Source organism: Coprinopsis cinerea (genome assembly GCF_000182895.1).
Source record: "Coprinopsis cinerea okayama7#130 chromosome 5 map unlocalized cont3.5, whole genome shotgun sequence".
Taxonomy (NCBI): domain Eukaryota; kingdom Fungi; phylum Basidiomycota; class Agaricomycetes; order Agaricales; family Psathyrellaceae; genus Coprinopsis; species Coprinopsis cinerea.
Genome location: NW_003307540.1, coordinates 125137 through 149125, shown reverse-complemented (window position 1 = coordinate 149125; position 23989 = coordinate 125137). Strand labels below are relative to the sequence as shown.

At 51.7% G+C, this 23989-nt stretch overlaps 10 protein-coding genes across 10 annotated transcripts; 4 read left to right on the top strand and 6 right to left on the bottom strand.

Moving 5' to 3' along the window:
- Positions 1-516: 516 nt before the first annotated feature.
- CC1G_08887 (hypothetical protein) lies at positions 517-2410 on the top strand (the record flags this gene model as incomplete). The annotated part of the gene is made up of 8 exons (XM_001839456.2): positions 517-580; positions 629-790; positions 845-1026; positions 1085-1257; positions 1422-1495; positions 1545-1633; positions 1702-1767; positions 1820-2410. The coding sequence occupies 8 exons, from the start codon at positions 517-519 to the stop codon at positions 2408-2410; spliced, it is 1401 nt and encodes a 466-aa protein (XP_001839508.2).
- A 424-nt stretch (positions 2411-2834) lies between these two features.
- Positions 2835-5297, bottom strand: CC1G_08888 (acyl-CoA carboxylate CoA-transferase). The gene is made up of 13 exons (XM_001839457.2): positions 5059-5297; positions 4993-5004; positions 4889-4939; positions 4714-4838; positions 4574-4665; positions 4259-4521; positions 4087-4203; positions 3755-4037; positions 3586-3701; positions 3345-3528; positions 3168-3295; positions 3043-3108; positions 2835-2981 (listed from the first exon to the last, which is right to left on the bottom strand). The coding sequence occupies exons 1-13, from the start codon at positions 5203-5205 to the stop codon at positions 2916-2918; spliced, it is 1650 nt and encodes a 549-aa protein (XP_001839509.1). The 5' UTR covers positions 5206-5297; the 3' UTR covers positions 2835-2915.
- A 1599-nt stretch (positions 5298-6896) lies between these two features.
- Positions 6897-8107, top strand: CC1G_08889 (hypothetical protein; the record flags this gene model as incomplete). Its single annotated transcript, XM_001839458.2, has 8 exons — positions 6897-6936; positions 6991-7067; positions 7124-7178; positions 7235-7330; positions 7393-7431; positions 7495-7566; positions 7619-7682; positions 7750-8107. 8 exons carry the CDS (start codon positions 6897-6899, stop codon positions 8105-8107), a joined length of 801 nt encoding a protein of 266 aa, XP_001839510.2.
- Positions 8108-9177: 1070 nt separating this feature from the next.
- Positions 9178-10990, top strand: CC1G_08890 (hypothetical protein; the record flags this gene model as incomplete). Its single annotated transcript, XM_001839459.2, has 13 exons — positions 9178-9308; positions 9367-9399; positions 9471-9567; positions 9626-9654; positions 9717-9747; positions 9805-9837; positions 9887-9963; positions 10023-10077; positions 10135-10227; positions 10288-10326; positions 10392-10463; positions 10522-10588; positions 10648-10990. Exons 8-13 carry the CDS (start codon positions 10071-10073, stop codon positions 10988-10990), a joined length of 621 nt encoding a protein of 206 aa, XP_001839511.2. The 5' UTR covers positions 9178-9308; positions 9367-9399; positions 9471-9567; positions 9626-9654; positions 9717-9747; positions 9805-9837; positions 9887-9963; positions 10023-10070.
- A 190-nt stretch (positions 10991-11180) lies between these two features.
- On the bottom strand, positions 11181-12282 carry CC1G_08891 (hypothetical protein; the record flags this gene model as incomplete). The annotated part of the gene is made up of 2 exons (XM_001839460.1): positions 11181-11491; positions 11541-12282. 2 exons carry the CDS (start codon positions 12280-12282, stop codon positions 11181-11183), a joined length of 1053 nt encoding a protein of 350 aa, XP_001839512.1.
- Positions 12283-12755: 473 nt separating this feature from the next.
- Positions 12756-14202, bottom strand: CC1G_08892 (hypothetical protein; the record flags this gene model as incomplete). Its single annotated transcript, XM_001839461.2, has 4 exons — positions 12756-12977; positions 13094-13501; positions 13562-13838; positions 13925-14202. The coding sequence occupies 4 exons, from the start codon at positions 14200-14202 to the stop codon at positions 12756-12758; spliced, it is 1185 nt and encodes a 394-aa protein (XP_001839513.2).
- Positions 14203-15141: 939 nt separating this feature from the next.
- Positions 15142-16979, top strand: CC1G_08893 (hypothetical protein; the record flags this gene model as incomplete). Its single annotated transcript, XM_001839462.2, has 15 exons — positions 15142-15213; positions 15265-15274; positions 15329-15348; positions 15403-15435; positions 15489-15585; positions 15647-15678; positions 15739-15769; positions 15819-15851; positions 15909-15985; positions 16046-16100; positions 16161-16268; positions 16339-16449; positions 16504-16547; positions 16607-16623; positions 16682-16979. 15 exons carry the CDS (start codon positions 15142-15144, stop codon positions 16977-16979), a joined length of 1038 nt encoding a protein of 345 aa, XP_001839514.2.
- A 410-nt stretch (positions 16980-17389) lies between these two features.
- Positions 17390-18522, bottom strand: CC1G_08894 (hypothetical protein; the record flags this gene model as incomplete). Its single annotated transcript, XM_001839463.1, has 2 exons — positions 17390-18179; positions 18254-18522. The coding sequence occupies 2 exons, from the start codon at positions 18520-18522 to the stop codon at positions 17390-17392; spliced, it is 1059 nt and encodes a 352-aa protein (XP_001839515.1).
- Positions 18523-18837: 315 nt separating this feature from the next.
- CC1G_08895 (hypothetical protein) lies at positions 18838-20144 on the bottom strand (the record flags this gene model as incomplete). Its single annotated transcript, XM_001839464.1, has 3 exons — positions 18838-19055; positions 19124-19970; positions 20025-20144. 3 exons carry the CDS (start codon positions 20142-20144, stop codon positions 18838-18840), a joined length of 1185 nt encoding a protein of 394 aa, XP_001839516.1.
- Positions 20145-20665: 521 nt separating this feature from the next.
- CC1G_08896 (hypothetical protein) lies at positions 20666-23438 on the bottom strand (the record flags this gene model as incomplete). Its single annotated transcript, XM_001839465.2, has 5 exons — positions 20666-20776; positions 20953-21121; positions 21412-22055; positions 22106-23335; positions 23361-23438. The coding sequence occupies 5 exons, from the start codon at positions 23436-23438 to the stop codon at positions 20666-20668; spliced, it is 2232 nt and encodes a 743-aa protein (XP_001839517.2).
- Between the last annotated feature and the right edge of the window lie 551 nt (positions 23439-23989).

The window sequence follows — 23989 nt, the reverse complement described above, 5'->3', positions numbered from 1 at the left end:
AAGGGATCCCCGAATGACACTGGGGAGTTCAGGCGATGACAGGAGTGATAGTCGAGGATGACTTTGTCCACTGTTCAAAGAAACAAATATACGCAAGCCTTCTGGTTTCCCTTCATTACGCGGTACTGGAATCACCGCGGGGATTCAGGCCTCAGGCCCATCCACTGAACCACGCCGACGCCAAGAAAACGCGCGAGAATTCGCGACGCGAACGAATTGATTAGCGCGTCGTAGCCCCTGTTTCTATACGCTCTATACAAGCCGAGGGCAAAGGGCTATCCCAAAGTCACCGTGATCCCGTTAAATTTAGACGTTCCTCATATGAAGAAGTTTTGGGCGTTAATTTCATTCAAACTATGATAGCACGGACCACCTTGACACGAGACTTGACTTGTGACTGGTTTCCCACATTTAAGCCCGCAACTGACTGCGCACCTGAGCTTACCGACTCGTCCCCCCTCTTCAAGCTGAAAAGCTGAATCAGGCTGCCTTTTTGTCTCACTCTGGCTGAGAATTATGGTTGGAGGTGCGGTGGTCGTCAGGCCCAAGAATGGTCTCAGGGCACGGCCCAAACGATCACGTAGGCATTTCTAATAGATTTTACTGAGAAATATCATCCATTTCAAAGGCGACGGTTATGACCCAGTCACAACGCCAGACTCCCAAGGCATCCTCACCGGGGCTAGAAGAATCAAGATTACAGGAGGGACTTTTATTTCTGCGGGCGGAAACGTTTCACTTGCGCCAGAGAGTCCCCATTTCGAGCCGCCTGATGTATACGAGCACTATGGTGCGTGTAATTTTGCGTCTTTCAACAGCTTTCCAATCCCCCCAACTTGCTCAGAGGAGCCCCCGGATTGGCACTCATTGGCTGGACCACCTCCGACTCGACTTATCGAAGGGCCGGTTCACACCGCGCCGTCGGAGTCTGAGTGGGCTGTGAACTCCACAGCTCGCACTCAGGGGCCTGCTTCCTCGTTCCCTCCTGCAGGCATGTCGCGCGATACCAGGGCCGAGCTCGAAGGGGTACGCCGAATCTCCTCTATACTTTGCATTTCATCTGACGTCAAAATGGCCCTTACAGCTGGCAGAATATACCCAAGAATCGCTGGAACCGTTGGAGCTCATCGATACAGCATCCGCAGCAGCGGGATCGACATTGCATCTCCGGCTAACGAAGGCGTCTTTCAAGCATGAATCTGGGAGAAAGGAAGGTCTCATTGTGTCCGATACCACTCTTCTCGTACTCCTGAAGAGGTGAGTTCGTCCGCTGCTAGACCATTGCTCGAGGAGTGCGTATGGGCGCTTAAATTCTTGGATCAGAATTTCGTCAAGGAAGTGAAACGCTTGAGGCGAATGCAGTATGTGAATCCCTCTATATCATGTCTAAAATCAATATACAAAGTGAAAACCCATCCAAGCTTCCCATACGTCATCCACCTTGTCGGGATCTCCGCGAAGACTAGTCCAACCAAGTTCACCGTATATTCGGATCGTGGGTACCTGCGTATGAGATGTTACGGTCTATTGATGTCTTGATTTAGCCTCTCCAAGTACCTACAACAACTACAAGCTTGGTTTGCGCGGAGTTGGATATAGGGAGTTCGATGCTCGCTACGAGACGACTTTCACCGTAGGTATTCCAAACTCCGTGCTCATTCCTCCAACTCACATAGTATTCGCCTACCTTCCTCATGACAGCTGGGTCTCAACTATCTCAAGGCCGACGGACTCACTGGGCTAGCATTAGAGCAAATCTTCACCGAGGTACGAATGCTTCCCACTCTCACATTGTTACCTCATTCAACACCAAGTCCAGACTCGACTGGTCAAATCCACGGGAGACGCATTCATCGTCGTCCCATCCCCATTCGATTCGCAGGCTTCCAAGGCTCAAGCTGCAATCAAGATCATAAAACTCGTGCACGCGATGATCAAACGACGGGTCGACGTTACGCCCAAGATCGTCCGCTGCCCCGCCTGTCTTCCAGAGGTCTTCGGCTTTTACGGAGGGCTTGCACGAGCGGCCAACCGCGTCATCCGGAACCTCGAATCCAGCGGTTTAAATCTTGACACCCTGGCAGATGCAAAGGCGGAAGCTGGTGGTCCAGCTGAATGGCACGAGGTGATGAGCGTGCTCAGGAACGCGGAAAGGCTGATGACGAGTTTGGCTACGGATGTGTTACAGCGCTCAAGGGAATGTAAAGGTGGTGTATGTGGCTGGTGTGGTGGACGCTGGTCAGAGAATGAAAAAGAGGAGGGCAGGGCCTTCATCGAACCCGTTGGGACTGAACCTGGACCTGAAGTTGTAACGTCTTCAAGCTTCATATTTAGGTGGGGTATGATACTCGTGCTGTGCATCTTCCTTTCATTTGTTGGTATACTATTCCGAGGGTTTTATTATTCCTAGCTCGGATGCGATGTACCATGTTCTCACTCTCGCTTCTTTCGGATGGACAATGTACAGCTGGTTCTGCACAATAAACTTGCTACCCTGTAGTTCACTCCCTCCCCGAGGAATGAGAACATGTCAGATCGCTTAACTATAGGAAGGTATTCTAATGTGGTTCTTTACCCCGCCCTTAATAGCCTCAGGTGAAATGGGTGACATTCAATAGGGAACGCGGTAACTCACCTGTACCCTGGTGAAAGTCAGGGTACCGGACACCAGGCGCGGCGCTCACAGTCACCTCGTATTCACCGTTCCCCTGGTCCAAGGAACTGCATCCACATCTCAACCATGACGACAAAAGCTACACTTCCCGGTTCAAACTGTGAAGTTGACTTAGTACTTTGCCAGGATCAGACCTTCGCGACCTCGTATAGTGGAGTGAATAATGTACGACGATTTCACCTCTAGCATTACATGTATTATACAACAATCGTCTAAGATAATATCATTCTCCCATCTTGTTTTAATCCCACTTATCGACCTTCATGGAGTCCTTCTCCATCAGGTTGGTGTGGAACTTGAAAGCATTCTGGCCACGAGCAAACCGAATCAGACATCCGATCCGCGGAATAAGAAGGAAGAACACTCACCCTGAGCATGTGGGGCTCGTGACCGGCACCTCGCTTCAAGCACTCGAACAAAGCTCGGTCGTAGTACTGCAACGCAGGGTCCAATCAGCTACATGGGAAGCATACGACGAAGGGAATCTACTCACGTCCTTGAGCATGTCCTTGTAATCAGGATGAGCGCACTTCTCGATGATGACGGGGGCCCTCTCTCTTGGTGACAAGCCACGGAGATCAGCAAGACCCTGCTCAGTCACAATCACGTCCAAGTCGTGCTCTGCGGGGAGATGAGTAGGCGAACACGTCACAATAAGGGAACTACGTACCGGTTTGGTCAATATGCGAAGCGAAGGGAACGATGCAGCTGATACCGGTAGGATCAGATTTGGTAGGGCGAGCAGAGGGAGTGTGCATGATCGAGAGTTTGGCGTTTCGCAGGAAATCCGCGGAACCACCGAGGCCGTTCAACATTCTTGAGCCAAGAGCGTTGGTGGAGTTGGCATGGGCGTACTGGAGTGGGTTGAGAAGTTAGCCAAGGAAATGAGGTGAACGTAGAAATCGACCCACAATGTCGACTTCGAGAGGAGTGTTCATGGCGATAACACCCAGGCGACGGATGATCTCGGGAGAGTTGGCGACCTGCTGGGATCGAAGAAGCAGACGATCCTTGTAGTTGGCCCAGTCTACAAGTGAACTGTAAGCTGCCTATTTGGTAATGAGCGAGATCGCCACGTACTGGAATAGAAGTGATCAAAGCCCTCGGGCGAGAATCGGATGCTGGTAGCAGTGGCGAAGGAGAGCTTGCCAGAGTCGAAGAATCGGATGAAGGTATCTTGCAACACTTCAGTCCAGACCTGCACTTGGTCGAAGGGACCATCAGCGAGACCGCCGATGATTGAGTTGGCGACGTTGCCGATTCCGGATTGCAGGGGCAACAGTGACTTGGGAAGGCGGCCCGCCTTGACTTCGTCTGAGAGGAATTCGATAAGGTGTGCCGCGATGGCCCGAGATTCGTCCGTCTGTGGACCGGGTTAGCTGCGACAGGTATTCAACAGAGACACGACGTACCTCTGGGGCGTTGGGGCCGGTGTTGTCTGGTCTGTCGGACTCGACAACAGCGATGATACGATCTGGGTCGACAGGGATGGCTGTTACGCCAATTCGATCTTTGGGTTCGGTGATGAGCTGTACGTGTGTGAGCTCATCGTTGCTTGGAGATGATAAAGAAGGAAAAACGGACATATGGCAGTCGATTGGGAGGAACGAATGACTGGTTGATATCGTGCAAGCCTTCAAGGTTGGGCGTGCGGGTGTTGACCTCGACGATGATCTTCTCAGCGCATTGAAGGATTTCAGGCGTTGCGCCAACCGAGGCGCCAGGGACGATATGACCTTCCTCAGTGATAGCAGTGGCTTCGACGATGGCCCAGTCGAGAGGTTTGGTTGGGTCGCCGTGCTTCTTGTTAAGAGAGTAGTAACCGTAGACGAGATCCTGAGGGAACACTGCAGACCGCCTTTCAGCGTGCGTCGGGGCGTGCGCGATGTCATGACTCACTGGAAAGGTGCTTATCAGCAAAAGCGATCCGACCTGCGTTGATTCCCTTCGCAATATCTTTCCCGACTTGATGAGGATAACGGCGGGCGATCCTAGATGGATGTCAGAACGGCGAGGGAAGGATGGGCGTTGGAACTCACATGTCGAGGCGGGCCCATCTGTCCTCAACTTCAGGACCGCAGCTGGCACCGACGAACAGGTTGAACCTCTTCTTGGTTTGAGGGTCGGCTTGGAGGTTGTTGGCTTCGATGTGGTCGGCGATGGCCTGTGAATCAGTGAGCAGCTGGTGGTCGCAAAACGGCAAAAAGAACTCACCGTGGGCGTCATCTTGGGATATCCGACGCCTGTGAAACCTGACCAGCCAATCTACGCCGTCGTCAACCCACTGTGAAGACGAAAACACAATGCGCAGCACTCACATAGTCATCGTTCTGATAGCGAGGTGGTCAGTATTGTCCCAACTGGTTGTCGATAACTCAACTCACCCTGAACAAAGGTGCGAGATCCTCCGGTTTCGCGAGCTTGTTCAAAAACGCGGGTCGTCGAACACGCTCTAGGAGCGCTGCTGAGGGCTTCAGAGCCTTGTGGGCCGCTGCCAAAGAGGCGTTCCGAAGTCTCAGAGTAGGCTTCATCGTCGTTGTTATCTAGGCTGAGGAAATTCCGGTGAAAGGCGAGAAATTGGCCAGCGCAGACGACAGCGGTGGACACAAGCTCTGGTGCAGATGGGAGTTGAAGGAAGAAAGTAGAAGCTCAGCCATCGTCCCAACTTAAGCCAGAGCTTTTTGTCGGTGAGTGGCTCCATGCATAAACCATGTTCCACCTATACCCAAACGGATGATGTCAAACCCAGCGTGGGGAAATCCGCCTTGGCTCTGGTGCCGAAGTCATGCCGAGCGCTTCCTGGCGCTTAACTTTGAGCCGCCTTGACGTACCGTTCCGACTTGGAAGGGCCTCGTGAACACTGAACAGTGTGGGGGAAGTCTTGACCTGGGGTATGCGGAGAAAACTTGTCTTCTATCGATCCCCATAAGTCAAGGATGCAACCTTACCTTGTTGTGAACCTCGGGGACAAGAGAGGACGTGATGCCAGATGATCCACAGTTGGGTCTACAGCCGGCGGAAACTTCGACATCGATTTCAGAAGAACAGCGCTCATCTTCTCGTTTAGGAAACGGTCAGGGTCACGAGGACCTTTCATTCCTTGACGACAGGTTGTTTGCCCAAGAGAATTGCAAGACGCGATCTATGACCTGTGGGCGTCCTACCGAACGAGGCGCGCTGCCACCATCAATCTTTCACCATCGAGTGCTCCAACCGCACTCTCATGATCATTCATTGACTCCATCTTCTTACGTTGTAAGCCGCTCGTTGTCGTCTCTCTGAATGACCTTCGTCAGCCTTCGTCGTGTTTCCAAGAGATGGTATTGGCCAAATAAAAACCTGTCATGGCCTCTTCTCAGGCTTGGGCGGTCGTCGGCGCTCGGATGCGACGTTATTGGAGTTCAAGACGAAGCGATATCGGCAATCATCATGGGGCAAATCGGTGTCTAAACCTGGACGCCTCAGGCCAATGAGGCGAACTACATACACGCATCTTCTCACCGTTACCCCGCACATCGCGGTGGCATTGCCTAGTCAGTACCTACAGCGTCATTGACTCAGAGCGCCTCTCGTTTAGCTCGATGCCAGCACACATTTTCCTTCTTCGCCCATCTTGAATCTCCTTCACATTCATTTCTCTCTTTATTTTCCGGGTCTCCTCGACTCTGGACTCTCGGTCAACCAAACTGGCGTCACCACTTGGCAATTTGAACCCGGAGACTGAAGATGGCGGCGACAGCTTCGAATTTGGTGCCAATTGCAGCATACACGGTTTTGGTCAGCACCTTAACTCCCTTACAAAATCCGACGTGGTGCTTAATTATCGCTCCATAGATTTATGACTACCTGACTACACTGAATGACGAGGTACTTTCTAACCACGTAACTCGCAAGATGTGACGCAGAGGATAGATTCACCTTACAGGTCTCTTACATCTGGTCCAGTTCATGGTCGCCGGCTCTACCCCTTTTCTACCTCAACAGATACATTCCCTTCATTGACCAGTCCTTACTACTCTACCGTGAGTTCCTTTTCGTATGTTGGAGTCAAGATACTTATAGCCAGACTATCATAAACGGGACGCGAACGCGGAGGTCCGTCATCTATCCACTATGCCGATCTGTCCGACACTGACCGCATTACGCAGCTATGCAAGCATTTACTGAAATCTGGAACCTGTGAGGTTCTTTTCTCGGCAGTCTAGAAGGTCCTAATGAGACGATGCCAGGGCTTGTGACGATGGGTGGAAACATTGCGTACAGTAAGTAGTTATCCCCCCTATTATGGGCTCCAGATGCAACTCAAGCGACGACAGCAATAACCTATCTCCAAACCTGCGCAATATGGAGAAGGAAACGATGTATTGTCATTCCCTTGTTGTTCGTCCTCATAGTACGCCTCTACGAGTCTTGCCTACACGGATGCCCGACTAAAGAGCATGTCCCAAGGGCAAGGTCCTCGTCTCCATCGTGCTCATCCACTTGCACCTCGAGGCGATAATATGTGGGTAATTTTCTACAAGTCTGGCTGTTGCATCTTAGCTAATCCACTGGTTTCAGGGGACACGGATCCAGAGCCGGTGGGGAAGTGCAAGGGAATAGCTCGGACGAAATATCCCAGATACATCTACCTCTCAGTGTTCATCTCAGAAACTTGTGAGTGCTCAACAATTTCCATCGCCCAACTTCCGCCCTCAGCCCGGCGAATCTCTTTGCAGTTACTATTGGCCTGACGTTAGTCAAGGCCTTTGAACATGGTCAGCCATTTCCGTCGCGCATATAAGTCTTGAATTCAGACAACTGAACAAGGCTTCCGTTAGTTCGCCAGTCGGGATCGTCATGGGTGCACCAGCTTTACAAGAACGGAATCCTCTACTCTGTCTGTGTCCTGCGTACGTCCCCCTCCTTATATCTTAGCAATCCATCCTCATAGCAGCCTTACAGTCCTCAGCATTCTAAACGCCGTGATGCCCTTTGTGTCTCCCGTGCATTCCGGGATCTTCGTTCGGTGAGTCCTCCCACCTTCGTTCGTTCACGAATCACACCCTCACTCGCGCATCCCTCGTTCACCGCAGCCCTCAGCGCGTAATGGAATCAGTCCTATGCAGCCGAATCGTCTTCGTCATCCTCAAACAGCAACGGCGGCGCTACTCGACCTCCTTCCACGACGACAACTTCTACTATTACAATGGTGGTAGTACGGGAAGCCTCTTTTCCACCTTGTCCGGTCCACGCGACATATTCACGAGCGCATTTGGTTTTGTGGGTACTGGGACTAGAACAGTCCCAGCGACAGTCGGATTATCTGGCCCACCTATAGCGGATACGGCGAGGAGGAAACAGGGCGAGATTGTGTCGAATCGTAGCACGAGGAGCTCGGTGGAGTGGGAGATGCAAGTTCTAGACCATGATTGTGGACGGAGAGAGGATTAAGAGGAGGTGGTAATATGTAATCAGGCCGCTCTAGGTTGAATCCAATAATGGGTGGCCGTAACGAGAAGCGCGATGGAAACTTGGATCACACTGCTTGCAACTTGCAGGCTTGCTGAGCGCGATTGTTCCATATTACTGATCTATTGTATACTTAGTATTTCATGGACTTTAATTGACCTTACTAACGCCCGTCGACGGAATGGCTCTGAAGTGTTGTGAATTGCCTTGGGTCTATCCCAGCGACCACCCACCATTTGCCTCGAGGCAGCAAAGGCTATCTTTCAACACATAGGCGCCCACATCCCCAGGCCCACATGCTCACGCCACATTGCATACACCATGTCACCTTCCCGTCAAGGGTTTTACACTTAACCGCAAGTTCTAGTCCAGACGCGATGCCAGCCGACGATGGAGGGGACCCGGGACCCGGTCGCAATCGACTAGTAATTTAATTTGACTACAGGAAAAAAAGGTGAGTTGCTTCAAGTTGTAGATACGTTCCCAAGGTATGTGTTGTTAGCATAGTAAAAGTCGGCCTTTTTTCTCAAGTCTAGGCAGCCGAGGAAGGTCCTACATACTTAATTTGAAGTTCGGCGGGCGTCGAGTAGCTTATATTTAGACGCTCCAAGACGAGAATAGCGCCCAACACGCAAGGGGAAAGGTAACGGCATCCCGACTACTTCGCGATCGTAAGTAGTGTTTCCAAGGGACAGGTGGGGCCGGCATCTTCCCCTGCATTCGACCCTTGTTCATACTTATATACTTCCCCTGCACGAGCCTGCTCCACTCCTATTGATGCTTTTAGAACGGCGCAGAGGTCCGCAGATTGCATGATTAGCATTTCTAAAAGACCAGGGTGTTCTCACCTTTGTCGCTTCCGCTTCGATGTGAAAAGCTTGTACGTAGAAAACAGCGCTCAGACCGCCGTGTCGTTGCCGAGCATCCGGCCTCGTTTGCCAGCAAGTCCCCATACTTTCACTTCCTGTTTCATCCCACCCATTATTATCAGGCCGTTTCATCGTTTTAAATACCTCACATTCCTTTCCTCACGTCTTCCTGTCTTTTCCTTTCTCTAATCGACCAAAAGGCTATAGCGCCGCTCGTGTTTCAACACCCGTCCAACTTGTTCCAAACAGGGAAATAGATGCCTTTGGGCACAATAGCATCGAACATCATCGCTTTCGCCTGTTATACAGTTCTTGTCAGACTCTCTCGGCGCTTTCATTCAAGTTTGAGGTAACTCATCCAAGATCCAACAGGTTTACGACTACTTCATTACCCTCGGTCGCGAGGTCGGTATCTTCAAGTTGATTAACTTCAAGTTCGCTCTTCTTCTTCCCTGCTCACTCTCGCCTCATTTCAGGTTTCATACGTTTGGTCAAGCCCATGGTCCTTTGCACTTCCCCTCTTTTACATCAACAGATACGGCGTCTTCGCCGACCAATCAGTACTACTTTCTTGTACTACCTTTTACCATCCTTTCGACTGGGCTCTGACACCGATCTTCTCCATTCACAGTCAACCTAGGCCGCAACAGAACAACCGCAGTGCGTCGCATCCTTTCCTCAAGCTATGGTCCGCGAGTTCTCAGTAGCGGCGGGGAAGCTAGGAATGTGCCAGACTCCTTCGGGCCGGGATAGGTAGTAAATGGACGTTTTACTCGCAGCCTAACCGCGCTACTGACCATGAAAACACAGCGTTAACCACCATTGGAGGAAATGTAGTCTACAGTAAGGAAGTTGGCTGCACCCCGACAAGAAACTGACGAAGAGTATGAAGCAATCATATATCTTCAAACTTGCGCCATCTGGGGAAACAAACGCAAAGTTGCAATCCCATTATTTTTCCTCCTAGTGGTGAGTGACTCTTCGAGAGTCCAGCTTAGAATGTCTCCTTTAACATATCCCTCCCACAGGCTAAGGTGGTGATTTCGATCGTGTTGAATTACATTCATCTGAGTCGTATGGAGTGTAAGTGAGCTAGAGCGAGTATGGCTAAGCAGTGCTAGGACTCATCAGGACCACCAGGGAGCGTGAAAGAACCATACGGAAGATGCGTCGGCACAGCCCAGACACATTATCCTCGCTATGTTTACCTTGTCGTTTTCCTCTCGGAGGCTGGTACGTTTCTCTTCTCTCAGCGCTCGAGTGTCCAACCAAGGATGCTCATCCTATTCCCAGTGACCATAGGGCTCACGCTCGTCAAAGCGTGCCAACACAGTAAGCAGGTTTGATTTCCACTCTAGCCTCCCCTGGAGCTGATCAGTGATGGCCACCTTCCCAAGTTCGACGGTCCAACTCATCTTGGGTTTCCCAGCTCTACAAGAACGGGATCCTTTACTCCATCTGCGTACTCCGTATGTCACTCTCCGAGCGTTCTTCTTCCGATTAATATATGTACCAACGCCTCCACAGTATTCAGCCTTCTCAACGTTATCTTTCCCTTCACGACCTCGCCGGTGTACGCTGGCCTCTTTGTCCGGTACGCCTTACACATTTTCCATTGACTCTCAGTCCCTCACCTATTTGTCACAATTATAGTCCGCAGCGTGTGGCCGAGTCCGTCCTCTGTAACAGAGTTGTCTTCGTGATTCTCAGGCAGCAGAACGCTCAACGTCGTTTGCGACGGCGTGGTTTCTTCCACCCGTCGACCGAAAACCTCGAAACGGAATACGAGCACCCATCGACACTTACGAGTCACCATGTCTTCACCAGCGTATTCAATTACCCCACTACCCATTCCAAGGATTCCAGTAGGCCATCGATCGATGGCTTTGAACTGGAAGTGATCCAAAAGTTGGATACTGATAGACATCAGCCCAAACACATCGAGGAGAATGAACCCAGTCCTTCCCCGTCGTCCGCAGGACATTGGTTAGCATAGATCTGGGAGATAGAAAAAACTGATCTGATATTACAATTACTAATTCTTGTTTGTTAATTGGGTCTAGGTAGTAATGTACGGGCGAGTCCTCCAAACACGAAAGAAATCCGCATCGTCCCTTGAATCCGAAAGTTTAATAGGCCAGCCTAATTCAAGTGTTCCCATCGCTCCAGGTCCCCGGCAGACAGCGTTATCTCGGGTGATAAGCTGGCAGCGGTTCCGAGTTGACGCTCTCCCTCGACCCGAGCCACTCATCCCAGTCCCTCGGAAACCTCCCGAATGGTCGATGTCTGTCATCGTCCACCTCAACGTGAACGTTCACATTCAGTCTACTCCTCGACGTTCCGCCCTGCGGAGGGTAATAGATTGATCCTGGGAAGTGCATGTCGCGGTCTAGTTCCGTCATACTGTTCCTCAGGCTTGAGGTGCCTTCTCGACGACGTTTGCGACGCCTCCATATGAAGACGAAGAGGAAGAAAAGGAGGTACAGGCTAATGACACCTGAAGGGAGGTTCACATGCGAGTATAGAGAGAAAAAAACAGGACGCACCTCCGACGATAGCACCAGCGACTACGCCAGGGTTTGTGGTTCGTACTGGTGCTCCAATGTCGTCCGACTCGTCCTCTCCAGGCTCTAAACCCCCATCATCGTCACCACTGCCTGGTGAGATCGATGCAGAGCTGGCAGGGCGAAGAGTTGAGAAAGCCGAGCTAGAGAAGCCGGTTAAACTCGAAGGCGAGACAGACGGTGACAATGATGATGACGGAGATGTGAGCGATTCAGATCCTTCTACTGAACTGCTCCCCGAGGGTAGTACTACACCTCCATCATCCCCTACCCCACTCCCAGATATTATCGTTGGTTCTTGTGAGGCGGACCCGCCGCTAGATGAAGGAGTGGACATACTGGCCGGGGTTGATGGGAATGGGATAATGAGCGTAAATGTTTGCGAGCCAGAGGACTGGACCACGGTGGTGATCTGCAGGGTCGAAAGCGGACTTTCACTCGACTGGTCGCTTCCACTAGGTTCGGGGATAGATGTGTTGGTAGCCGGTATCGAAGTCGAGCCCCCAGCAGACGGGGCTATACTTGGGTAGGACGCAGGAGGGGTGGGATCATTGGAGTAGATGCTGCCAGTGGCATCGGGCTCGAACGTGGTTATCGGCGGGTGAGGAGAACGCTGGGTAATCCGACGGTGAAAGAAGGAACGAATGATTGAAGTCGGAGTGGGTATGAGAACTGTCGAGGATACATATTTGGAGCTGTCAAAAATGGCGTTGCGGGTTGACATCAACCGACTGAAAAAGAACGACTGGGAGGTGGGCACAGACGATAGAGAAACGAGTTGGTGGATTCGTAAAGAGAAAAAAAAGGACATTCCACTCCTGCACGAGCGAAATATGAATCTGCATATCGTCCAGGGGTTTGAGAGGCACTCGAGAAGGATAGAAGGATGGCGTTCGTATTATCCGTTAATTCATTGAATCACATAAAGCCTCTTGTGAGCCGCCGAAAGAAGAGCAATAGAGCAACGTAACGCAACTAATTGGTTTTAGTCGCCCCTGATGGGGTGATAGATTGTCGCCTTCCGTATCTCGTGTCGCCAGAGAATTCGAAGGGATGCGAGATGGGTACCATTAGTGTCCGGTGAACGTTTAATTGGATGGAAATAGAGAGGTGCGTCGCCAGTTTGGGAGCGTAATTTAGCCTGATGCAGCCAGGCAATCCACTTCGACAATGCAAAAGATTACAAAGTAGACAACATCATGCCGAACGTATTGCTGTAATGCTCGAGCTCTTGTGTGGAAGGAGAGATTCGATTTCTGACGAGACAGGGAACGCCATTTTCAGGACGACATGACTAAGCGGATCACATATCCTGATCGCCGTCATTGGGTCAGAATTGGCGTCTATGTCGAATGGGGCGCCCGTGCTCGAAAATTGGCATGGATGCTGGTTGTTGATAAGCGGGTAACGAAAGAGCCCCTACAAAATAGAATTACAACGACTTGTGTCTAACTCTGATCAGGTACCGTCTATCTCTCGTCGCAACCCAAACACAGCCATGTTCATCGGGAATGTGGACATGACACTTTACGAACCGCCAGTTCGTGATTCAACCACGCCAAGGCCCCATCCGTCTCTACCCATGCCCTTGCATTGGACAGAACGAGGGAGTGCATCTCCGCCTCTTTTCCATGCGTACGGATCCTGGATTCATCGAAAGGAGTTCTCAGCCATCGTTCGTGCTCCAACAATCCCCTCCAGAGCAGCTGGTTTTCCCGATGAATATCAACCAAAAGCTGCGAGGCCCGCTTCTCGAGTTTGTTCACCCTCTCCTTTGCTGCTACCGCGTCCAAAAGCTGGCGACGACTGGACCATACCCCGCTCCTTATGGCGATCGTGGAACGGATGTATTGCAAGATGTCGAAGTCGAGCTTCCGTCCAGTTGTAGCGGTGTCCAGGAACTTCGAGTCCTGTATGTCTCGGAGGTCGAGCAGAACTCGGACCTTGATTAGAAGCAGAGGGACCGCGAGGGATCACTCTCCGGGAAGAGATTTGATGACCACCGAAGGGCTTTCCAAAATGTCCTCGTCCCTTAAGTCCAAGAAAGGCAACGAGACATTATCCCAGTCGTATCCTTCTCCAAAGCCTATGGTGGCATACCACTTGATGAAATCGTAGCTCGCTTGGTCGCGGTTGAGGCGGATGTAAAGTGCGGGGACAATTTCGCGAGCACCAATCCCGTCACTTCGGGAAAGCCGCAGCATGTCGAGTAGGTCGTCGAGTGCGGTTCGCACTGAGTCCAAGGTATTCACTTTGAGAATGTCGATGACATAGGTCATCCTGGCTCTCATATAGTCGCGGGTATTTCTGAGCGTGAGCGCGAATTGTTAACCTCGCTTCAGCCAGTCTCGGATGGTGCAACGTACAAGTAACTCCAGAAACGCCCAACAACAGTTTCAAAAGGCCTTGCCGCATCGAGTGGTCGAGTCCAGTGTCCAGGCTCGTTTCGCACTTTGGCGTCCTCCTCCACCAGCTTTTGGTGGCTTTTCCCAATCAGTTTGCAAAGCGCCTTGTGATCTGACCAGTCGGCATGTTGGTGCTCTGTACTGCAGTAACGAACTACTCTGCAGCCCGTGCACCGACGCAGTTTTGTTTGCGCTTCAATTTTTGTGGCGGCGCAGAGGTGGCAGCGAGGATGCAGCATGATGAAAAACGAAGAAAAGGTGGGGTTGATGGGGCAGCGCGTTCGACTGGCATGGGGTCGAATATATTAATGACAGCGCAATTTGCCGATCCTCAGTTCCCGACTTCTGAGGGAGACGCACGCTTTGCATTGCAACCTGATGATTAGCATGCTTTCAAGGTCACGTAGCATTTGAAGCTCACGTAGAGTTAAGATATAAAGGGAGTGAAGAGAGTGAACTTCCAAAGGAAGCTAGGCACCGGAATAGGGGCATGCAACGCGCCCATCATGTCCCTCTTGGCTGTGGCCAGCTTTGCACTTTGCCTACGGCGATCTTAACTTCTTCATCGACGACCATCCTTCTCCTTTGCATTTCGTCAAAGATACTAGGCTGGTTTTTGGATATCCCGCCGAGTCGGAGGAAGGCGACCAACTCCAGCGCCACCTCAATCTCATCACGGAGACGGTTCGAGCTCCGAATCTTGACTAGCTAGACACAGACTAGAGGTCTGTATATCTTTAGGACAAATTCTATTCTCAATAATGCCATCATTTGCGACATCCCAGTACCGTGATAGCCCTCAGCCAGCTTCATCAACGAAGTGATGAGAATCCTGAAACACATGGATAACAGCCAGCCCCCTTCCTATCTCAGTTCCGAGAAACCCGTGCCTCCATGAACCACGCGTTACAGCAATGTACATGGGAAGGACGCGCCAACTTTTGTCTTCTTTTTTGACTAATCCCGGTGATGACAAAATTCCAGGCTTGATCCTGGAGAAGCGCTATTAGAATGTATATAGAGGTGTGTACATGGAAGCATTACAAGGTTCCATCTTCCCTGCATCCCCAGAAGTACGACGAGAGAGACGCGTAGGTGAGCTCAGAGCTCCGCCGCCCCTGGAAGTTCCAACACGTGGAGAACAAGCGCCCAGTCATCTCCTTTGACATCTGGACGGGATGGCACTTCCGGATGCGGACTCTATCTACGAATTTGGACTGGAGGTGTCGTCATTATTCTTCGTGAAAACGGTGAGGAGTCTCAAACTAATTTCATTCCCAAAACTGACGAATGGATTATAGTGTATCGATTGTTCGTAGCCTCCGCCACTCCGATATAAGACGAGATGACTTAACCTGAAAGAAGTCGCAGGAGTGTCTGTCTTTGTACGGATCCAGATTCGAGGTCCAAATCTCAGCTCGCTAATGTTCGGATTCCAGTTATACGACTATCTGCAGACCGTTCACGATGAGGTTCGCCGACTTCATCACCCATGATCAGGGTGTGCTAACTGGGGCTATTCAAGGTCACCATGATTTGGAGATCCCGGTTATCCCTGGGAAAAGTGCTATTTATCGTAGCACGGTACACGCCCTTTATCGACCTCACTTTCTTCCTTTCGAGTGAGTCTTTGATTCAACTTCACCTTCCGAATTCTTGGTTAATATACACCTTCTGGAACAGTGAATATCCCGGAACTCGTTAATCATCCATCGGTTTGTACAACACTGAATTGGATACCTTGGGCGCCGCTGAGGTTACATCGACCTTTGCAGATATGTCGGATTCTACAGGGGATTGCGCTAGGTGAATCCTAGCCCTCGCTCATTAATAGCTACTTACAAAATCACTTCAGTCTCCACCATTCTGGGTATCACAACCTGCGAAGGTAAGCTTGATCTTCATACCTTTCACAGGCGCTCAGTGCGCTGACGGACTCGATCAGCCATATTGGTCAGCTCGCTAAGCGCCCTAGTGGGCGTCACGAAGAGATCATCCACGATCATCTGGTCCATATTTGCAGTGTGTCGAACAAGCAGCTTAAATGTACATTGATGAGGTGAAGCTCTAACAACATCACAGGCCCATGCAGTCGTAATCGCTGTCTTCACTGGTTTAGCGTTGGATGGTGTGCGAGGTACAGTTGATTTTCCTCTTCCGCTGTGGTACTCTGACCCATGTCTAATCTTTCTCAAAGGCGTCCCGCCACCATGGCCACTGAAGCGGTGCTACACTATATACTCACCCGCAGACAGGGCTCACTTCCTGGCCCGAGGGTATCTAATCTTACTCGTAGGCGAATCTAGTAAGTAACCTAATCATTGGCATCTCTACTTCGCCCCAGAACATGATTTGATATAAGCGCCCAACCACAGTCGCGACCAGCATCGCCGTCGTCGTGGGTATCAGGAAGTACTGGAGGACGAAAAGTCGATTGACCAACGTGCTTTATCGAGATGGAACGATGTACTACATTGGACTGCTGAGTAGGCGTTTTGTCTCTTTTTGCATGGTACAGCACTCATAACATGATGGGCCAGCGTGTACCATTGTCAACCTCTCAACACATAATTCTGCGATAGGGGTGAGCGACATTCATTTTCATTCAGTTCAGCTCAGAATCTGACAAAAACTACACTGCAGATCGGACCACTGCACCTGTAAGACCCATTCAGCCATCCCAGAAAGACTCACACATCCTTACCTCTTGTTGGACAGATTGCAAAGGGCAATGCACGCGATCCTCGCAAACCGCCTCCTCCTCGACACACGTCGCCAATTCAAAGCAAACTATATCGGGCCCGGAGGCTCGACTGCCGTGGTATCCGACCTCAAATTCAAAAACACCCAGGCCTCGAGGAGGGGGCAGAATACGACCTGGAATGAGATGGGCACTGTGGGTCTCGGGGGTGGAGGTGGAGATGGACTGCAAGATTCAGAGGCATCGAGGTCGGACGAGCAATCGGAACTTGGAATTGTTGAAGTTAGAAGAGATGAAAAAGAGGCTGTTGTATAGGCGGATTTCACCCGTTGGCTGTAAGATATTTCGTATATGGATGTACTACTCGTGAACTACCATGGATTCTCCAGCTAGCAAATTGAAGTAGCTCCATGCAAGGTATTGGGATCTATCTGGCGCAGTGTAGCTGAAAAAAAGCAATGAGTACGTGACCATGGATCTGATTCACCTAGTATGGGCCTAAAAAGCACACGCACAGTGAGCATAGGCCAACGTACACTTCCGACTGGCGCCCGTCAACGCGTAGATTGAGCTGGCCCAGATTGCGGCCTTGGGCGTCAATCAGTATCGACCGTGATGCCAAGCCAACTGAGCAATTGTGGGGTAAAATTACGATTCAAAACATAGGTATACCGTACAACGAGAAAGGTCCAGGACGTGTAATGTACACTATAAAACATATCCAATCACCTGAGCTGCGCGACCTGTTGCTTCAACCACTCCATAGCCCCTTCCGTCTCGATCCACGACCATACGTTGTTATGAACCAGAAGCAACGCCTCCGACTTCGTCCCGTGCGAATAAGGTCCAGGCGTAATCTTCAACCACTCCTCATAGTCCAACATCCCTTTCCAAAGGAACTTATTCGCCCCATGAATCTCCGTGAACAGCCACTGCACCTGTTTCTCGAGCGTCTCCACCCTCTTCTCCAGATCTTTGGGTTCGAGCAGTTGAGGTCGGCTCGACCACACCCCACTCCTCGTCGCGATCTCGCGGCGAATCTCTTGAAGGACGTCGAAGTTGAGTTTTGGCTCCGGCCCTTTCTCGGAGGGGAGGGTGAGGCTCTCAAGGACCTTGGATGCGACGAGGTCTTTGAGGTCGAGGAGCATCCTGAGTTTGATCAAGAGCACCGGAACGACATGAGAGGCATGCCACTGAGGTTTGAACAGCCCCACAGGGTCCTCCATCACATCCTCGTCCTTGAGATTCAGATACGGGAGGGACATATCGCCCCAGTCGTAGTCGCCGCGCTCACCCTCAGTGGCATACCACTTCAAGAAGTCGTAGCAGGTCTGGTCGCGTTGGAGGCGGATGTAAAGCCCCGGAACGATATCCCGGACACCCAAGTTATCGCCTCGACAGAGACGGAGCATGTCGAGAAGGTCGTCGAGTCCGCTCTGGACAGAGTCCAGTGTGGGTACTTTGAGGTACTTGAGGACAAAGTCAATCCTCGCTCGCATGTAGGGTCTGGTATCCCTGTAAATGATCGTTTATGATCAGGTTTCTGCTCTCCAAGACTTGGACGCGCGCCTGATGAGACAAGGACCCACCAAATGCCCCAAAAATGACCGACAGCGGTTTCAAACGGGTTTTCAGGGGTGAAGAGACCATCTCCTTGCGTGTTCCGCAACTTTTCCTCCTCGACCTCCATCCTCTTGCGACTCTTCTTGATTTCATTACATGTCGACTTGTGCGATGGCCAGTCGGCTGTCTGGTGTTCGGTACTGCAGTATCGGACGATCCTGCAGCCAGTGCATCGTCGTAGACTGGGGCTTTGGGTTTCAGTGGTTGCGCAGAGGTTGCAACGTGGCAGGAGCATCGTGAATCTGGTGGAGACGAAAGAAACGAAATTGCAAATTAGGTGTTGTTTAGCGTGTTTGATGGTGGCGGAAGTTGCCGAACATGATGCATGAGGGCGGGAGGCGCTCAATCAGCAGCGCACTGGCGTCTAAGCAATCGATCGAAGGGATTTCTAGGAGACACACGTTCGCGGGTGGGTTCAAACACATGTATGCCGTTGTTAATTACTTGACATCCAGTACATCTACGCATCGCTGAATACTCCTCGCCCCGCTGCTATCCAAAATATCGAAAGACCAAAACATACACGGCTGGCCGACGGACTCACGGTCGATCACACCCTCCCTTGAGCACCTTCGAAAACACCAAGATTCGAGGTCGAGGACTTGGGACTAGTAGGCGCAGACCTGGCTTTCGAGCTAAACGCATGCCGAGCCGACATCAAGAACCGGTGAGACGCCGACTTGGGGAGCGAGGATGTACGCTTTAGGTCACCAGGGAACTTCTTAGAGCGTTTGGCCGAGGTGGATGACGACGACGTGGAGGAGGGTTCTGTTGGGTTGGGGTCAGTAAATCATGAGCGTCGTCAAGAGTGAAGCAGTAGGCAGAAAACGACGCACCATCGTCAATGCCACCCTCGTCAGACGAAGATATGAGAGGCAAAACCTCCATATCCGCCACCCGAGCCTCGTCGATCTCATACCACGAATCGCACTCGGGGATAGAACTGAGCGCACGGCCGTATCCTCCATCCTCGTTCGTGCCCAGGCTCAACAATGGCTCGTGGAACAGTGCAGTCAGAAGCGAGGAATCCGCTACATCCTCCTCTTCCTCCCCTCCACCTTCGATAGGATAGAAAAATCGTTCCGGGATAGCAGGTCCGAAGGTGCCGTGAGCAGAGGAAGCCGGCGACATCATTGTCATATTGTCAGCCCCGCTGATCCCTTCACTGAACCTAGAGTACGACTCGTCGCTAGACTGAATCGAGAGGGTTTCAAGTTCCGGAAACTGCCCGAATCCTTCCTTCTTCGCAGCATGCATGATCCCGAGACCAAGACCTCTCTTCGCGGAACCGTGAAACCGGGCATTGAGATGGGTAGGGAACGGACTCGGAAATTCGGCCCTCGAATGCGAGGGCGTGAACGGGCCCTGCGACATATCGAAAGTCGTATCCGCGCTTGAAGTAGTAGAATCACTGTTGAAGGATACGTCGTAGTGGTTGAAGGACCCGCTTTCTTCGTTCATCCAGGGCGTAGATGCTGGAGAGGGCGATAGAACGTCGCAGTCATCTGGGAGATCGAGGTGCGGGCCGTCGAAGTAGGGAATGGCGGGCAGCCGAGCTGCGGAGGGAGGGATTGGGGAGTTGGGCGACGCTCCGGCCATGAAGGGGTAGAAGAAAAGAGGAGAGTCGTCGGGGAAGTGGATTGGGTCTTCGGCGTATGCGGGTGGCAATGACTCGGTTAGATCCTGGATATTGCGGTAAGGCGAGGGTTGCGTGAGTCATAGAGAAGGGTCACGCACCTTCGACGACGCCTCCAACTCCAGGAATGAATGCTCATCCAAGCTAACCTGCCCTTTATCACAGTGATCGTGCGCAACCGATGGTGCGTCAAAGTTGCCGCGTGAGTGAGAGCCATTCATGAAGGGCGAGGGTAGGGTCGCGATCGGATTGGGACAATTTTGAGAAAGAAGTTGAAGAGAGGATTGGAAAAGTAGGATTGAAAAAAAAAAGAAAATATGTCAAAAGAAATGAATCGGCAAAGAATAAATGCAGCAAATCGTCAAACAGTCGAAGAAGAGGATTCAGTAAAGAACGGCCGATGATATAGAACGGACGAATGTGAATAGTTTCAGTGTGTGTAAAATCTGCGGGGCACGGGAAGGATGAGAGCCAGTCAGTACAGGTCTCTCAACCCTTTTAAATAGAAGAAGCAGAGGCTGACCTAGGCGAAAATCTAGTGGGGATGACTGTCCCAAAGCTGTCTTCTACATTGGCTGACGTAGAGACAGAGTTCGCGATTATAGATGATAGACGAGGATGCGCCAGGCGTCGTGTAAGCGGAGAATGAGTTGTTGCGTGGCTGATGAGAGTAGGTCGCGGGAGTGGTTGCAATCGACAGGCGGGGATGAGCCGTGGCTCTTTAACTCTCCAGTCCCCTATTTCAGCTGACAGAGACAGTGGCGAATTCGAGACAGATGGTAAAGGCCATAGTCCAGGCCGTGCAAACGGTTCCGGATGGCCTTCTGAAACGCAGGCATGTCTTGGAACAAGCCTGCAAACCTGGGTCAACTCAGAATTCGAAGAGAGATAAGGTTCATGCGCACCCATAGCATCTCTCCGGGCTTGGTGGTGTGGAGAAGGCTATCGTTAGCAGCGATTGGGGCACAGAGAGAGGACCGAGGCGATTTCACTGCTGTGGTGGACATTGGCCATTGGGGTTGATGTTACCGTCGACCGTGACATTGGCATCTTGCACATTGGGCGCTCCGGTGGTTTCAGAGGCTTCAAGTTGTAGTCGAGCTGGATGTAAACTTCCAGCAGGTCATCGTCATCTGCTCCGGTTGCAGTGGGCTTGAGGGGCCAGTCGCCGCTGCCGTCGTCGAAGCCGATCAGGTCCCTGGAAGGCCGTCGGCCGATGGCATTGGAGTTGGAGCTCCGATTGAATCTGGACAGGGGCCTCGAGATCCAAGAAAGCTAGCGCTGCGCTCTACCGGCTACCATTGACCATGCGTCGAACGCCAGTCCCGTGAGTCCCTAATAACAGAAAACCGGGTCACCCTTCTCCGTACGCCTCTCTATGTCATCTTCAAGAACTGCGCGTCAAAGGCAGCGGCGTCGCTGGGAGCAGGGATGAAGGAAATCAGCCATCTGCCCTTCACATCGCTGTCTAGAAACACAAGCACTCACCAAGTCCTGACTATCCCATTCGTCACCCAGTAACTCCCCTGCTCTCCAGGATCGACTGTCTCCAACTGCATCCGCACCATAACCAACACCGCTACACCCTTCGGTCCCGTAAACCTCCCTTCTGCAACCCTCACATCCTGGTACCCACCAATACCCAACGGCTCCAGAAACGAATCCAAACGATCCAGGAACTCGGGCTTCGTCACCAGATGCGGGAAAATAAACGGATACTTCTTTGCTGGGAAACGTTGGATTGAAGCCCATGAAAGCGTAGTGTTGAAGAAGGTGACCCAAGGCTCTATCTGATAGATCAGTTCGAGTTGGGAAGGGGTGAAAGAGGATTGGAGGGAGCGCCAGTAGATGTTGAATTTGATCTCGATGCAGGCGAAGTAGAACCGTTTGAGGGAGCGGGAGATCCATGTTTTGTTCGTTTTGTGTTCTGTTGGGGAGGTTAGACTAGGTGAGAGGGGGCGGGAAGCCTGAGGGATTGTACCGAGGTAGAGATGTCGGGCGTCGTCGCACTCGTCCCTGTGACGAGCTTTCCAGTCATGCTTCTGGCAACCCCTTGAGCAATAGGACACAGTATGACATGAAGAACAGAAGTGTGGACGAATTCGGTGGTTGACATTATCGATGTGTGGGTGCTGGATGCGAGTTCAGTTACCAAAACCACAACGAAAGTCGTGACACATACCTGAGGGGAGTCACAATAGCCGTAATTGACTCTCAGAACCCTTAGCGAAGCCGAAAGGGATGTCATCTCGTCGCAGAACCTCGTCCACAACGGAGTGAATCGATTCGGCTCGGCCTCCGAAATTCGTGCAGCCTCTTCCCCTTTGACGAAATTCCAGATATGGTTCAACGTCAAAGGCGTCAGAGGGAAGGTGCTGGCCGTCTGGAAGTAGTACTCTGTCCTCGCCGAGATGTCAGTGGGGTGCCGCCCAACGATCATCAGAGCCTGGAAGTATCCACCCCTAATCAGTCCAAGGAGGCCATCGTGCACCCGGTCGTGCCTCAAAGCCATTTGGCGAAGCGTCCCAATCGCGCTGGCAAACCTATTCTTCTGGTCACTGAGAATCCCTTGATCCAGCACTTTGACTGTCGTGTCCATAAGTTGCTGAAAGGCCTTCGTCGTTAGCATCGGGTTCGCGATGTGAGGCAGTGCAGATTGGATCCGCTTCAGCAGAAAGACGATAACCCAATAGTTGGACGCGACGGTGCTCCAGTCGAGGTCTTCAAGCTTGGCTCCGGAGACCGATGCGCCCACAAGAGGTACCCGTAGAAGGAGCATATCGATGAGATCCCGTGTGAACCGTGGGATGTGAAGCACCTGCTGCGGCTCTTCGCCAGAGAACAGGACAAAGGCCAAGTGGAGGAGAAGACACCCCCTCAGATCGTCCGCGACGAAAACCGGTTCAGGTGGATCGTCCCAAGTCTTCTTGGGCACTTTGAGGTGGAGAAACGACAACATGACCCAACCCCGCGCCTCCGTCCTCAACGCCTCCTTCGTCAACCGGTCGTCCGTTTTGAGGATGTTCACCAGCGATGCTACTGTCCGCACGATGAGTCCCCGCGCCATGTCAGTGGTCGTGCAGTACATGCTTGTGTTGTGCGTGATGAAGAAGGCCCAATCTAGAACTTCCTCGAGGTGTGGTAGGATCTGTGTGGAAATGGAGACTTTGAAGTCGGGTGGTCCATCTGTTATCTGTTCGAGCGCCTCGATGGACAGGAGAGCGCGGTGGATGGTGTCTATCTGGGCGCTGGCGCTTTTCTTGTCCGAGGCTGCTCGTTTGGGGAGTTTTCGCAGGTCGAGATGGGGAACTATGGCCGCGAGAAGCTCTGTTGCCCGTTCTATAGGCCATGTAAACACTGCTTCTTTCAAGCAGTCGATATCCCCAGTCCTACATCCTTCCAGAATCGAATCCTACGCAGAGACGTCAAATTCGTACCTTGGAGATAGCGCTGAAACCTACCAAGTCCTTCTCTCCTGGCGCCAATTTGCTGGGCCTGCCTGGCCAGTCGGACATCTTGGTGTCGAGAGACAAAGGAACATCTCAAAGCGACAGTTGACTCTTTCCAGTTCGGAAATTGCCAGTCGGAGGGCCAATCTTCCCAGAGTCTCGAACACTTGTGTATATTGAATGAGACCGGGTGCATAGAGCTGTAGGAGTTTACCTTGCCTCCGAACTATGAAGAGCGCTCTTTTCTTCCTTCCAGCGGACTCATATTTCTTCCGTCATGGTTTCCTCTGGACGACTTCGGCAACTCGACAGGCGGCTCACCAAAAGTGGTAATCGAGCTCCTAACCACGATGCCTTCGCGATCGCGTGTATGTTCACGATCGCGTCTTTGTCTCAACTTGGGCATGGAATAAACCAGCAGTCATACTGTATTGAATAATGGTCTAGCTTCGTTAACCGTGAATGATTAACCCAACGCGAACGCCGGGAAATCCGGTCAATCCAGCAGCACACTCGCGGCTGGACTCGGCTCTGGGCTCGGCATTTCTGAAGCTTTTGACAAGCAAGAGTAAATAAGTCCGGCCCTGCTTCCTCCCAGCGCAATCTTTCACGCTCGC

Excerpts from the sequence above, each read along its gene's own strand:
- CC1G_08888 (XM_001839457.2), bottom strand. The coding sequence starts at position 5,205 with ATGAAGCCTACTCTGAGACTTCGGAACGCCTCTTTGGCAGCGGCCCAC. Across the intron at positions 4,522-4,573 it reads TGCTGATAAGCACCTTTCCA|TGTTCCCTCAGGATCTCGTC; the intron begins GTGAGTCATGAC and ends GGCGGTCTGCAG. Across the intron at positions 4,204-4,258 it reads CTCCCAATCGACTGCCATAT|CTCATCACCGAACCCAAAGA; the intron begins GTCCGTTTTTCC and ends ACACACGTACAG.